Below are 14,682 nucleotides of genomic sequence, written 5' to 3' on the forward strand. Positions count from 1 at the left end.
TGCGAGGGCCACTACACATTTGAAACCATTGGAGTTTGACAGCACGATGGGGGTGTTTTCACATTTGTGTATTGTCAGGGGCCGCACTAAAGGCCATCAGAGGCAGCCAGCAGCCAGCCGGCCTTGCAATGAGGAACACCGACGTACGCGTGCGTCACCGGAATGGTAATAGGTTAACTTTGACCCCTCCCTTGCCAGCAGAGGAGGAGGACGGGGGGGGGCAAGGCTCGTGACCGGCTCACCGGACGTCTCGATGACCTGGCCCTGCAGGGTGACCACCCTCCAGCGGCGCTGATGCTGGAAGGCGACGCGCGACGCTTGCTCCAAGTTGTTAGCGACCAGCGTGTCGCGCAGGGTGAAGTAGAACGCCGTGCGCACCGCCTCGTCGCCCACGCGCACCAGGTCGAAGAGGCGCAGCACTCCCTCGGGGCCCTGCACGCTCTTCTTCATCGTGCCCTGCCACACGCGCATCTGCACGTGCGGCACCGTGCCAACAATACACCATCGTCCATCGTTAGTATTTATAACTTTGAGAGAGCTGCTGCTGTCATCATTTTCCTGCCCCGCAAGCACCTGGCCTCCGGCTATCGCGGAATATCTGTACCCAACCGCCCTCACCGTTCGCGCTCTGTACTATGCTCGCTGAGCTGCACTAGCTTCCGGTTGCCGAACAAATACATTATGAGGAAGCATTCATTACACACAAAGTGCTCGCCACAAAATTTCGATTTAAAGCTTTCGTGACTGCAGAGATTCATCTTCTTGGTTCTTTCGGTAAAGTCACGTAGAAGGGAAATAATAAAAATAAAACATAATAAAATAATTCTCACGACGTTTCGGCTACAACGCAAGCAGCCGTCCTCAGGTGAAGAATGACGGCTGCTTGCGTTGTGGCCGAAACGTCGTGATAATTATTTTATTGTTTTATTTTTATTATTTTATTATTTCCCTTCTACGTGACTTTACCGAAAGAACCAAGAAGATGCTCGCCACAAATGAACCACAACACTTCGCTGATCTCATCAAAGAGCACAAAACATCATGCGAACTACGGTCATCCTCGCAGCAGCGGCTTTTAGCTAACCATCGAACAAAGACAATCACTGTATCGCGCACTTTTAGATGCGCTTCTGCTGCCGTCTGGATTGCTCTTCCTTACGATAACAGGAAGCCAACCCCTTGACGCTTAGTCGAGCAGTGTGCGCTCACAGCAATCTGGGCAAACTAGTGAGCGGGCGAGCTTAGGGTGAAGCCCACATTGCGATGAACTTAAAATGCACGACAAACATCCTGCTGTGTCTGAACAAAGTGATGATAAGTGGCCAGGTGTTGGCCAACTAGTAAGTTAAAGTGGGTTGCCTGGCTAGCAATCATTCATTTGAAAGAGGCATTTGGTGATCAAACCGATATCTTATCCAACGTGGTGATGAAAGACGTGGTAGCAGCATTTACTAAATGTCTTACATGAATTGGGGTGCAGGGGAATGTGAGTGCCTTCAGATAGTTTTGGATGTTATACTGTATATTTCAAAACCAACCAATTAAGCGACCATTATTTGTAATCTACTAGACCGTCTTGATGTATTTTAAACAATTAGTTGCAGGGCATGGAGTGACAATAAGTGTTGTATATGGTTTACATTGTTTGCTTTGAGTAAGAAGCTTGTATTCTTAGGTTTTTTCGGTAAAGTCACGTAGGTAAAACATCAAAATTAATGAAAATAAAATAAAAACAAAAATCACGAGGTTTCGGAGGCAACACAAGTCTCCGTCATCAGGTGGGACCGTCACAGCCGAATTAGCTGCATCAAGTGAGGCAATGATTCAAGAAGTAATCCCTTATAAGCAAGTTGAAGGGGGGAGGAGAGGGGGGGGAGCTCATCAGAATGTGGTAGCCAATGAATGGAACGTATCGGGAGGGAGGGGGGCGGGGCTCAAAGACAGCACGCCCCCCTCCCTCCCGATACGTTCCATTCATTGGCTACCACATTCTGATGAGCTCCCCCCCCCCCCTCTCCTCCCCCCTTCAACTTGCTTATAAGGGATTACTTCTTGAATCATTGCCTCACTTGATGCAGCTAATTCGGCTGTGACGGTCCCACCTGATGACGGAGACTTGTGTTGCCTCCGAAACGTCATGATTTTTGTTTTTATTTTATTTTCATTAATTTTGATGTTTTACCTACGTGACTTTACCGAAAAAACCTAAGAATATGATTCCTTGCAGTCACGAAAGCTTCAAATCTAGAATTAAGAAGCTTGTACTTTTTATTGTTTTCCTGGAAAAGGAACATTATGAATAAAATAACAAAGCAGATGAGGCCTAACTGAAAGACATAATAAATCGGCCTCATAAATCAATGAATTAGAAGGATTTAAGGTTGCAATCTTTTATCTCCCATGAATGTGCATGTAGAATGTATGGTGAATACAAGGTTTACATGACCCAAATATATCAAAACATACAGATCAAACATAACAGATTGTGAAATGTACATTTTTCCTTTTGTTACGAATCAATTAAAAAAGTAGTATCGATCCAACGTTTCACGCTTGCTGGCTACGGGGCTGTTTGCTGGCTAGGGAACATCAAGAGTTTCTGTATACAGACCCGATTCCCACGTGCCAACGAGTCACCTTGTCGAGGCCAATGAAGGTGGCAGAACCGATGTTGTTCGTTTTCAGGTAGGTGACGCACGCCTGCGCCGTATCCATGGTGTCCACCACGATGTTGTCAAGTGCACTGCAGCATGACGAAATGGCCACGTCGTACTTCTCCTCGATGGCTCCCAGGTCCCCCTGTCAGATGCAAAAAGAGTGGTGGGGGGGGAGCTCACACAACAGCCGCCGTTGCCAACCAACCTTCACGACCATTCGCTTATGCCAATGTTCTTATTGCAAGGCCCGCGCAGAGCCACAGGCGGGACCCCTGGTGGCCTTTGGTGCAGCCCCTGACGTGCGGGCCCCCGACCATACACAAATGTAGAAATACTCCCCATTTTCGTGCTGCTGTCAAACCCCCAATGTTGGTTCAAATGTCTGGCGGCCCTCATTGATGATGTCTGATCGGCGAAAGTGCCCCCCCTTCCCCACCCCTCTGAAAATTAGTGAAGAACACTGGCTTATATGGTAATGTTCACGGCAACCTTAGTCAATGCAAAGCTGCCCAAAGGCTCCCCAACGCCGTGTCATTGTTTTACAATACTTCACCATGCAGGTTAGTGCAGGTTGGAGGTGGTTGTGGGGGGAGTAGAAATCAAGCTCATGTTGCCAGGTTCATCGTGGAATACGCGAATCACTGCTCAACCGCAACAACCCAATTGATTGCTTAACATGCAATGGCACCCAATTTTACGATGGAAGGAAGATGGAGAATATGAAAACGGAAACGAAATCAAAACCTATAATAGTGATGGATGACAGAATTATGGACGGACAGTGAAGCGTTGATGTGTTGTGATGCTCTTACAACCCATTGCAGTGCAGCACTAACCTAGTGTTCAACTCCACAAGGCACTGTTGAACACTGCATCTTTCAAAACATTTAAAACTAAACCATTTTTATTTTAGCATATCTGGCCTACTGAGCAATATAGCTCTTTTTCAGAAGGAACCTGGCCACAGATGATAGCTTATCATGTGAAAATGTATACTGTTAAACGCATTTTTCGAAATGTGGAGGGAAAAACCGGAGGACCAGAAGAAAAATATACGCAACCAGAGAGAAAGAAACCGCAAACTCCAAATATACAGGTGTCGGGGTTGCGATTGAAATCACGACCTCCTGTGTACCAGGCGAGGTAGTTGTCATCTCACCACCGCGGCGCCCAATGTATGCACTCGTTGCCTGCGTACCAGGCGACCGTAGATGCCGGGAAGGGAGCCCTTGTTCTTCTGGTCCATGAGCAACTGCAATACTTTGTTGCGCGAGCGTGAGGCACACAGGGAGCTCTTCGCCTCCTCTGTCTTCTGACGCAATGCTCGCACCTCTGCGCGCGCCGCGTTCTCCAGAGGTGCCAGCTTCTCCAGCTCCTGCTGGGCCTGTTTGGGTCGACGAAACGGCACGGGGCACACAATCCCCAACGTCCACAACGTGCGTGGAATTCAACTTGAGTTGCTTCCTGCTCAAAATGAGCAAGGGACAGCACACGCTCGTTCTCTTTCTATTGCAAAGGTTGGCGTGGATGTGCTACGTAGCTCTCCTGATGTGTTTTCACGTTGTACCACGAGTTGTTCAACACGATGCCCAACATTTCGCTCCACACACTGGGAGCTTGAATTCAGTTCAAAGAAAAGGTCCCAGCACACGGGGAGGGAAAACTAAACTCAACTATTTTATTTTACAAAGGTAAGGCCCACTCTGAAGCGACCTGGCCACAAATGATAGCTCACCAAAGTGGCTTATCATGTAGAAATTTATAGCAGCCAAATACTCGAAATGCATATTTATAAATGCAGAGGGAAAAATCGGAGGACCAAGAGATAAAAATCCACATGACCACAGAGAGAGAGACAAACTCCAATTATACTGGCGTCTGAGTCGGGAATGAACCCACGGCCTCCTGCATACCAGGTGAAGTATTGAATATCACGATACGGTGGCGACTCCTAAAAAATCTGACCTCATGTCAAGCAACACTCGGTACAACCCAAAAACACATCGGAGAGCTATGCAGCAAAACTGCGAAAACCTACGAAGCAGTTTTCAACAGATTCGTGTCCAATAAAAAACGAATCAAAGAGCAGCCTTTGCCCCACAGTTCCCCCCCCCCCACCTGTGCGAGCTCCTTCTCTGTCGAGGGAATGGTTGCCTCCAGCTTCCGTATGTTTTCTCTCCGCCCGCAAAGGCCCTCGGTGGTGCTGGTGAGGGCCTGCTTAGTCTCGTTGAGGGCAGCCAGGGCCGAGGTGTGGCGACTCATGTACAGGTCCAGCTCCGACTGAGCCACTTCCATGCGGGAGCGCCTCTCGTTCACCTCCTTGCTCAGTGAGAGGAGCTCCTGCTGCTTCACCTGTTAACGGAGAGAGAAGCTGCTCTTAAAAATCTTACACGCCGACCACGCATCAGATGATCTCTCCGGAGATATATACATTCCTTCCTACTTGTTTATATAGATGCAAAATTATTTGTTTCGTGTTACCAATAATTGACAAAATTAATATGTAATGATGGGTTTATTAACCTACCACTATCCCTCACTGATCAACTTGGTGAAGTATGGTAAAACACACTTTACGGTCCACATGGTGAGGCCTTCATCTAGCAGTGGAGTGACAAATGGTAAGATTATTTTATATACATGTAGTGATATCGCGGGATGTCACTGTGCAGTGCCGGACCTAGAGAGGCACGGCGTGCAGTGTAACGACATCACGGATACCACAACGGTGTGGGTGTAGTACCGGCCCTAGAGGGGCCCGGTCAGCGCTGATTGATCGTGCTAGATGGCACCACGCTTGGCGTGCAGTGCCAACCCCTACAGGACAGGGTGTGGGAGTGCCTGCCGAATGATGAGGTTACTAAAGGCCATGGCACTCTGGTTGACCCGAGAGGACACGTGACCAGTTAAGTCTACAAAGGGGCCCAAGTGGGGGCTAGGGGTGGTCACGTGGTTAGCATCCAGATCCTTTCCGAGGATTCTGGAAGGTGGGCGTGGCCAACGGCGGAGCCGACCATGCCGCAGAGAATAAGCCGGGTCCTCCAGAGGGACCCGCGTTGTTCATCCTGAAGAAACCTTTGTTTACGTTCTACGTTTTCCGTTCAACGAGTCTCCAACACTCGGACCTGGACCCGGTCCGTAGTAGCTTGTTACGTTGTAATTAGTGTAGTTAGCCTGGTGGTCACCACCACAGGTTGTTATTTTGTTAAGGGGAAGTTGCGACTCCATTGAACTCACTACATATATATACACATTTTGTATGGAATGGATCGTCACGCGACAAATCACAATTCAAACAAACTGTGGTGGTGGTGTGAATGGTAGCCTGCTAATTGGCACGGTGAATATTGGAAGTGTACTGGATTCAATAATAATTTCCATGAGCTGCGGGCACCTCCTTCTCCTCCTGCAGTCCTTTGGTCTCCTTCTCGAAGTTAGCCATCACGGATTTCAGCTTCTCCTCCTCCACACTCTTGCTGGCCTCCAGCTTTGCCTTGCACTCCGTCGAAACTTTGATTGTGCGATCGCTCGCTGCCGGAACGTTGCGGATTTCCTTCAGCTGTGGAAATGTAAATCATTGAGCACATGAGCGTAAGATGAACGGGTGTATAGATGCGTACCTTCCCGTCACTACCAAAACTCTACATAGTGTGTCGTAATTGGAAGCAGCACCTATGACTAAATCACCCAGAATGCACCCGATCTTATCAGATCTCGATAGTTTAGCAGGTTCGAGCCTGCAAAGTGCTTGAATGGGCTTCAAGACATCATTATAGGCTGCTGCAGGGCTACGTGGTGGGCAGCAGAGGGCAGTGCAGCAAAATCAAATGCTGCATGCTCACATGCCTATCATCCCCCACACCTTCAACGAACCCGCACTGGCGACCACCAGCACAGCGTAAAGAAGCTCTCATCTGGCAGTATATTGACAAAAGAGTTGCTCATGTGCAATAGGTATCGAAAACTTCAGAGTAAAACAAAATCATGTTCCGCACACGTTCTCACTCTGGCGTCAGAGCAGCTGATATTGAACTCGGCCCACCTTGTCTGCATCCTTCACCAGCTGCTTGGCGAGCTTCTTCTCCTTGCTGGCACAATTCTTCAGGTTCTCCCTCATCTTAACATCTTGCAGGTCGTACTGTACAAACGTTTTCTTGTGCTCCTCAATATAAGCTTTGATCTTGTCCAGTTTCCTACGATGAAACAAGTAAAGCCCGTTAGCTAATAATAATAATAAAATACAGCTTTGTGGAAAGCAGTAGCAAAATTACAATCATAGCTCCTTTATTTGAGGTAATGAATTGAGAGGTACATTTACAAACTAATAAAAAAACCCTGCAAGTTTTAGTCTCTGGCAAGACACAGCAGTAGGGGTTTGGTGTTTTAACATCTTAACACTTGGTTTATTGCCAGAAAGGGTAAAACCTATTCTGATAAGTGGGTTCCCAGTTGTCCGAAACAGAATATTTATTTATCATGGAGAAATTTGATGAGATATGAAGCTCCTTTTTCACCGCTGTCCAGTCAGGGCAGGTCACAAAGTTATAACAACAAACAATGCAAACAACGATAGGAGTGCAAAATTGAGAAAAGGTAAACAAATTATTATAAATAAGTTTGATAAAAGTATATTAGTTCAAATTGTATAAGTATGCAAATTCCCAAGATTGGGCAAGGCTTCAAAACAACAGTAAAAAGAGATCCAGGCCACAAGAAGACAGTCCCTCAATAAAATCACATGTTAAAATTGTAGTCAGAATCAGAGCGTTTTTTTACAGGAGAAATCCCATGTGCTAAAAAGGTCTTTTCCACAGATGTCCCTCCTCACTTGTCGATGGTCTGCAGCTCCTTGGCCTTGCCCTTCTTGGCTTGCACGAGCTCTGCCATTTTCTCCCTCAGATCCTTCGATGCCTCATCGATGTCCGCCTTCTTCCGCTCTTCCGTCGCAAGGGCCTTGCGAGCGGTTTGCCTGAGTGCGACGAATAATAAAAAATTCGTTCGTTTGTTCTAGACTTCATTAGTGTGCGCAATGGACAAATTACATTCCTTTATTTTTCCCACAGATAACGTTATCCGACGTCGACTGAAGTCATTCAATTCATTAGTAGTAATGCATAACAAAACGAGTTGTGAAATAAGCAATTGTATATCTACGCTGGGCTAGAAAATATGAAAGTCCAAAAACTTAGGTGTAGATATGATTATCTAACCGATACACATAATTACTTACTTATCTACCAGTTGTGTTCCTTATTTATTGGATATTTACTTTTGTTACTTATTTACTGTTTAAAGTTCACTCGTTTCCAGTTAGTTTGTTTTCTTTGTGCACGTTATGATTTTAATGTTAACAATTGATAGTGGAATGTATTACAAATGTAAACTTTGTATTAATATGATGGAATTAAGCTGCGGTAACTACGTTAAAGATATGAATGCATGCGGGGTATATGGAGGTGCGGGCTATCTGAAATCTGTTTTACACAAAACGATATTTTTGCGGGGTATATGCGTCTGCGGGTTCTATGCGTATGCGGGCAATATGCGGGAAAATACGGTATAGAGTTAGTAAGTTACTACTAGTCAGTGGATACTACGACAGTCGGTAGATATAGTTGGTAGATACTACCGTAGAGCGAGTAAATACTACTATCGAGTCAGGAGATAATACTAGTCAATAGATACCATTACAGTCCGTATATAGTGCTGCAGAGTCAGTAGATATGACTATAGAGTCAGAGGATACTACTACGGTCAGTAGATACTACTGCAGTCAGGAGATACTAAAACAGTAGGTACGATGGAGTCAGTAGATACTACTGTACTCAGTAGATACGACTGTATAGTCATTATCTACAACTAAAGTCAGCAGATACTATTATAGTCAGTAGATACTACTATAGTCAGTAGATACTACTGTAGAGCCAGATACTACAATAGTCACTATAAAGTACTCACTCTATTGTATGTAGGGTGTGTAGGTATATATGCCTAAGGGAGGTAAAAAATTTTTTGATGGGGGGGGGGGGCGGGTCAACAATTTTCGGAAACCTTCTTGATCAACTATTTACCCCCCACTATTTTATTACTTTTTGAGTCAGGACTTCTGCGAGCCTCTTATAATTTTGTTTTGTTGAGGGACAAATGGACAGACAAACGGAACTTCGGGCTTTCACAATAGCTGAGTATTTGTGTATGTATAGGTTATGTTTTTAAGAGAAGTTTTGAAATATATTTTTCCCCTGGGCAACGCCAGGTACTACCTGCTAGTGGACACAAATAACCCTTTTTAAATCCTTTATATTAAGTTCACTTGCTTGCTTGCTTGCGTGCTTGCATGCGTGCTTGCTTACGACCGTGCAAATCTTTCGGTCGTTTTTTAACCCACTTCCCGTGATCCAATCGAGCTGACATTTTCCACACAGACTCGTTGTGCCAGACAATTAATGTTCGTGAAAAAAAAATCCCAAAATTTTACACTTTTTAGGCAAAAAAATTGTATTTTACATATATTCAAATAGAACTCATTCATCGCTTTGGCTGAACGTCACAGTATAAGAGCCCAGAGCGTAACCCCTCCACAGGCCGTGGCGGAGTAGCGCAGTTGGTAGCGCCCTCGCTTCCCATGCCAAAGGTCGCGGGATCGATCACCGCGTCCTCCACAGGCGAATATATTTTAAATCCTTTATATTAAGTTCGCTTGCTTGCTTAGGACCGTGCAAATCTTTCGCTCGTTTGTTAACCCACTTCCCGTGATCCAATCGAGCTGACATTTTTCCACACAGACTCGTGTGTGATAATAAATTTTCGTGAAATTTTTTGTTCCAAAATTTTACACTGTTTAGGGAAAACAAATTAAATATTTAATTACCAATTGCTTAATACTGGCAGACAATCATCTGACCCATAGATTGCAGCCATCTCAAGCCAGAGGACGAGAGGACTCTAGCCGCCACGCATATAAAGGATTTAGAGTGAAAAACTTTGTTTTTACGGGTTTACTTGTTATAAATCCACTGCTGGATCAGGGCCTCCCTCAAGTCACGCTGGTTATATTGGTTATTTAACCATACTCTTTGGTTCTTTCGGTAAAGTCACGTACAGTGAGGGAAAAAAGAATTTGATTCCCTGCTGATTTTGTACGTTTGCCCACTGACAAAGAAATGATCAGTCTATAATTTTAATGGTAGGTTTATTTGAACAGTGAGAGACAGAACAACAAAATCCAGAAAAACGCATGTCAAAAATGTTATAAATTGATTTGCATTTTAATGAGGGAAATAAGTATTTGACCCCCCCTCAATCAGAAAGATATCTGGCTCCCAGGTGTATTTTATACAGGTAACGAGCTGAGATTAGGAGCACACTATTAAAGGGAGCACTCCTAATCTCAACTTGTTACCTGTATAAAAGACACCTGTTCACAGAAGCAATCAGTCAATCAGATTCCAAAATCTTCACCATGGCCAAGACCAAAGAGCTCTCCAAGGATGTCGGGGACAAGATTGTAGACCTGCACAAGGCTGGAATGGGCTACAAGACCATCGCCAAGCAGCTTGGTGAGAAGGTGACAACAGTTGGTGCGATTATTCGCAAATGGAAGAAACACAAAAGAACTGTCAATCTCCCTCGGCCTGGGGCTCCATGCAAGATCTCACCTCGTGGAGTTGCAATGATCATGAGAACGGTGAGGAATCAGCCCAGACTACACGGGAGGATCTTGTCAATGATCTCAAGGCAGCTGAGACCAGTCACCAAGAAAACAGTTGGTAACACACTACGCCGTGAAGGACTGAAATCCTGCAGCGCCCACAAGGTCCCCCTGCTCAAGAAAGCACATATACATGCCCATCTGAAGTTTGCCAATGAACATCTGAATGATTCAGAGTGCAACTGGGTGAAAGTGTTGTGGTCAGATGAGACCAAAATGGAGCTCTTTGGCATCAACTCAACTCGCCGTGTTTGGAGGAGGAGGAATGCTGCCTATGACCCCAAGAACACCATCCCCACCGTCAACGTCAGCCGCAAAACCTTAATGACTTGGAGAAGATCTGCAAAGAGTGGGACACAATCCCTGCTGAGATGTGTGCAAAACTGGTGGCAAACTACAAAAAACGTCTGACCTCTGTGATTGCCAACAAGGGTTTTACCACCAAGTACTAAGTCATGTTTTGCAGAGGGGTCAAATACTTATTTCCCTCATTAAAATGCAAATCAATTCATAACATTTTTGACATGCGTTTTTTTTGATTTTTTTGTTGTTATTCTGTCTCTCACTGTTCAAATAAACCTACCATTAAAATTATAGACTGATCATTTCTTTGTCAGTGGGCAAACGTACAAAATCAGCAGGGGATCAAATACTTTTTCCCTCACTGTAGGTGAAAAATAAAATTAAAATAATAAATAACCTCACGACGTTGTGTCCCACAGTTAGAAATAACTGTTGTGTCCCACCTGATGACGGGCGCTTGTGTTGCGCCCGAAACGTCGTGAGTTTATTTGTATTATTTTATTTTTATTTTTCACCTACGTGACTTTACCGAAAAAACCAAAGAGTATGGATTTTTGCAGTCACAAAAACTTCTAATCTAGTATTTAACCATACTTCACCAAGCTGGCCAGTGCAGGCTAAGGAATTCTGGGAGCAGAGCAGGAGAGCAGTCGAGTACAATAGAACAAAGGAGTGTCATCTGCTTCCCACAACATAACCCCGCAATAGACTGTAACAATCTTGATTTGAAGTTTTCTGTAACACTTAATTACTGAAGGCAATATTAAATCCTAAGAGGTGGTGGCCCAGACTGAGGGGCCTAAAACCATGTCCAGGGCACTCGGTCAGCATCAGCGAGATCCCCTTTGAATAGTCAGCTGCTTGTAACTAAACCGGATTCTTGAGTTTAGCGAGTTGATCATCTCTGCCCATCACCAATGACTGCACAAAAACACGATTTATTTTGCACATCATTCAGCCTATTCAACCCATGAAAATGTTACACTTATTGAAGGGCAAAGGTGACACAATCTTAGTCATGGGAGTTCCAAAATTGTCCCATATCACCAAAAAATAAACTTAACCCCTTCCCGTTCAGATGATGTACATGTATGTCAATGGAACGGGAGCATAAGAAAAACTCAAATAAAATAACTTTATCGGTACCGAGGCTCCCACAAGGCTGTGCGGGAGGGCGTGTGGCAGTTTGGCGCAGCTATCGTTAAGTGGAATCGTGTTGCTACAGTTCTCTGCGGTGAGTACAATGTCTTTAAAAACAACGGCTCTATGACACTGAAGAAAAATTACGCTTAACCGCTTGCAAATTCTGAGATTCAGCAGTGAACGGGACAGACCCTGCAACTTGCAGTTGTCTCGGTACGGGCAAAAGTTAACAGTTAAATCCCAGCAGCTAGCTTACATTTTGTGTTGAAGGAGGCTGTTCCTGAGCTTGGTGATCTCATTCTCAGCCATCAAGAAAGCCACAGCGTTGTTCTTCTCCGCCTCCAGTCCGTCTTTCTCCTTCTCCACCACCTTAACTCGGTTCAGCTGCATTATGGCAGAGCCCACAATCACAAGCATGCACGCACTCTCATCAACCGTAAATGCTCACCAGAAGCAGATAAGGATAGTTAGGGATGCCCGACAACCAAGCCACTAAACCCAAACATTTCCTCTCTAAATAACCCACTATTGCCAGGGCTAGGGAATCTAGGGCAGACCGGCAGGACTTAGCTTAATACGGCCTGTGTGTGTGGTCTGACAAAGGTATTTGAAAATCTTACTCGTGGGGAGCGGTAATGTCGCGGTTAGTGCGCCGTGCTAAGAGCCAAGCGACCCAGGTTCGATTCCTCCTCAGGGCCAACACCAATGATGAATATCTGAACCAGTCCTGGGCCTCCCCTAGATCGACTGTCTCAAATGAGCACCTTGCGAGCTGTGTAAACATCGCCACAGGGGAGACAAAGGTGACCGGGCCTGGTGCTGGCCTAACCCACCCCCCTCATGTGCCATGCCGGCCTCAATAGGTGCTCGCCAACAGCAATTGCCCCAACAGTCTGTTAAGGCTATGCGGGGGAATCCTCATCTTTGCTGTAGTCCAAAGGTATTTTAAAAATCCTACTCAGCCCCAAGCGAGCAAATGTTCATGCACCCAAGCACCATGCCCACCTTTTCTCCACGCAGTTCGTTGAGTTGCTCGACGCGGCGGCAGCAGGCCTCGATGGCTGGCTTGAAGCGACCCGAGCCGATGATGTCCTCCATGTACTCCAGCATGCCCTCGTCGTGCTCCGTCTGCGCCTTGGGTTTCATCAGCGCGATCTGCTCCACCTCACCCTGCACACGCAGCCCGCCCCCCCCCCCCGATCCAGACACACCGGCTTGTAGTTGAAGACGCCCACAGACATCTGTACGGCTACGGCCTATGAGAGTAGAGTTCAACTCGCTATTCGCGAGGGGCACATTCCGGAGATGCTCGTGAATTTCACATAAAATGATATTACCTTAAATGCATAAATATTCTCTCATAACTTTATCTCATCACTTTCTTTCTCTATCGATGCAGTCGTGAAGAGTTCCAGGTACGATTCGCAAATAGCCACAAATTCGTGGATGGCAAGTTTGTGAAAAACGAGGGAATTCTGTGATTTTACATGGCTTTAAAATGACACGGACCACGCTCGCCTGTCTGATCTTCGAGAGAACCATGCTCGTGCCAGGTGTCTTTGCTCTAGCTCACAGCACTACACCGTAGTTCTCTACTTTCACTGTATGACTTTTGGTGGCCGTTCCTTTAGCCGTCTCACTCCAATGTTACGGAACGATCTCCCAACTATCGTCAGAGCTGATAGTTTTGCATTTAGATTTTTATTAAAATCCCCCTCTTTCAATGCATGTCATTTTATGCAACTACATGAGATGAGCATGTTAGCAATCGGAATAATAAGCTTTTATTATTGAAAAAATCGTCAAGGGTATATTTGCCTTGCCATTTTTAATTGTCTCGTATATTATATTATATTGTGTTGGGCATTCATGTACATTTTTACTCGTGAAAATGCTCCGAGACATTTATTAATGTGAAGTGCAACGTGCAAATAAAGGATTGAGGAGTTGGCAGAAATGCCAAGTAGAGAACGGGCTGGCACCTTGCACTCGCGTGCGAGAAATGATACATTCATAAATTCTTTGTAGATACGATAATTTCAGAAAGAGGTTTTGGGTCCAGAGAAAGGGCCAATCAAACTGCAGCAGCAAGCTAACATTGGAGGTTTCAGCAAGTGCCCACGCCAATATTTACGTGCTGCTACAGCAGAAAAGGCAGTATGTTACTTTGAAAAGATACATTTTCACCCGCAAATTACTTACTTGGGAAAAAAAGTGCATTGCAACATGGCCTGCTACGGGCAGACTATAGCAACCTGTAAAGTAAATTTTGCGGAGAATAAATAGCCGTTGTGTTGTAATAATGGTGAACACAACATTTACCAAATACACATTGGCTGACACGCTTTAATCCATATGGTATTTTTGTATTCATCACCATGAGCTGCCTCCTGAGATGAAAATACAACCGTCAACCTGACTGGGGGTCCAGCGGTGAGCGTGCGCTTCTCCACGTGCCACTGCGGCAGCACAGCATGGTCTGTAACTCCTGACATCCCAAATACAAACCATTACGTGCTGCTACAGCTCCACGAGGCCAGTCATTTCCATCCCAATATCTACGTTTTGGGAAGTCATCAAAACGACGGAGCTTCACACCAATAGCCTTTACAGGAAACTCTCGATTATCCATTTTATCCAGGCCAACTCTCCGTTCCCCATTATCCAGGATAACCAAGACTTGACTGTACTTTGAAAAACACCACAGTTAAAACTATTCAACTAAAAACTATTTATATTTTACCAAGTAAGACCCACTAAGCTATATAGCTCTTTTTCAGAAGCGACCTGGCCACTAATGAGAGCTCAACTAAGTGGCGTATGTGGAAATGTATAGCAGCCAAATACTCTAAATGCACATTGATTCTA

At 45.3% G+C, this 14,682-nt stretch overlaps 1 protein-coding gene across 1 annotated transcript in view; it reads right to left on the reverse strand.

Moving 5' to 3' along the window:
* The window catches only part of SMC4 (structural maintenance of chromosomes 4), a 38,164-nt gene that overhangs the window by 17,631 nt on the left and 5,851 nt on the right, over positions 1-14,682 (reverse strand). Inside the window, exons 6-14 of the mRNA XM_078616551.1 lie at positions 12,820-12,984; positions 12,071-12,198; positions 7,486-7,626; positions 6,700-6,850; positions 6,052-6,216; positions 4,776-5,009; positions 3,856-4,041; positions 2,638-2,799; positions 243-471 (exon numbers count right to left, since the gene is read on the reverse strand). Coding sequence (XP_078472677.1) covers positions 243-471; positions 2,638-2,799; positions 3,856-4,041; positions 4,776-5,009; positions 6,052-6,216; positions 6,700-6,850; positions 7,486-7,626; positions 12,071-12,198; positions 12,820-12,984 — 1,561 coding nt within the window. The remainder of the gene's footprint in view (positions 1-242; positions 472-2,637; positions 2,800-3,855; positions 4,042-4,775; positions 5,010-6,051; positions 6,217-6,699; positions 6,851-7,485; positions 7,627-12,070; positions 12,199-12,819; positions 12,985-14,682) is intronic.

This window comes from Lampetra planeri, chromosome 51 (genome assembly GCF_965212315.1).
Source record: "Lampetra planeri chromosome 51, kcLamPlan1.2.h2, whole genome shotgun sequence".
In the NCBI taxonomy this organism is placed as follows: domain Eukaryota; kingdom Metazoa; phylum Chordata; class Hyperoartia; order Petromyzontiformes; family Petromyzontidae; genus Lampetra; species Lampetra planeri.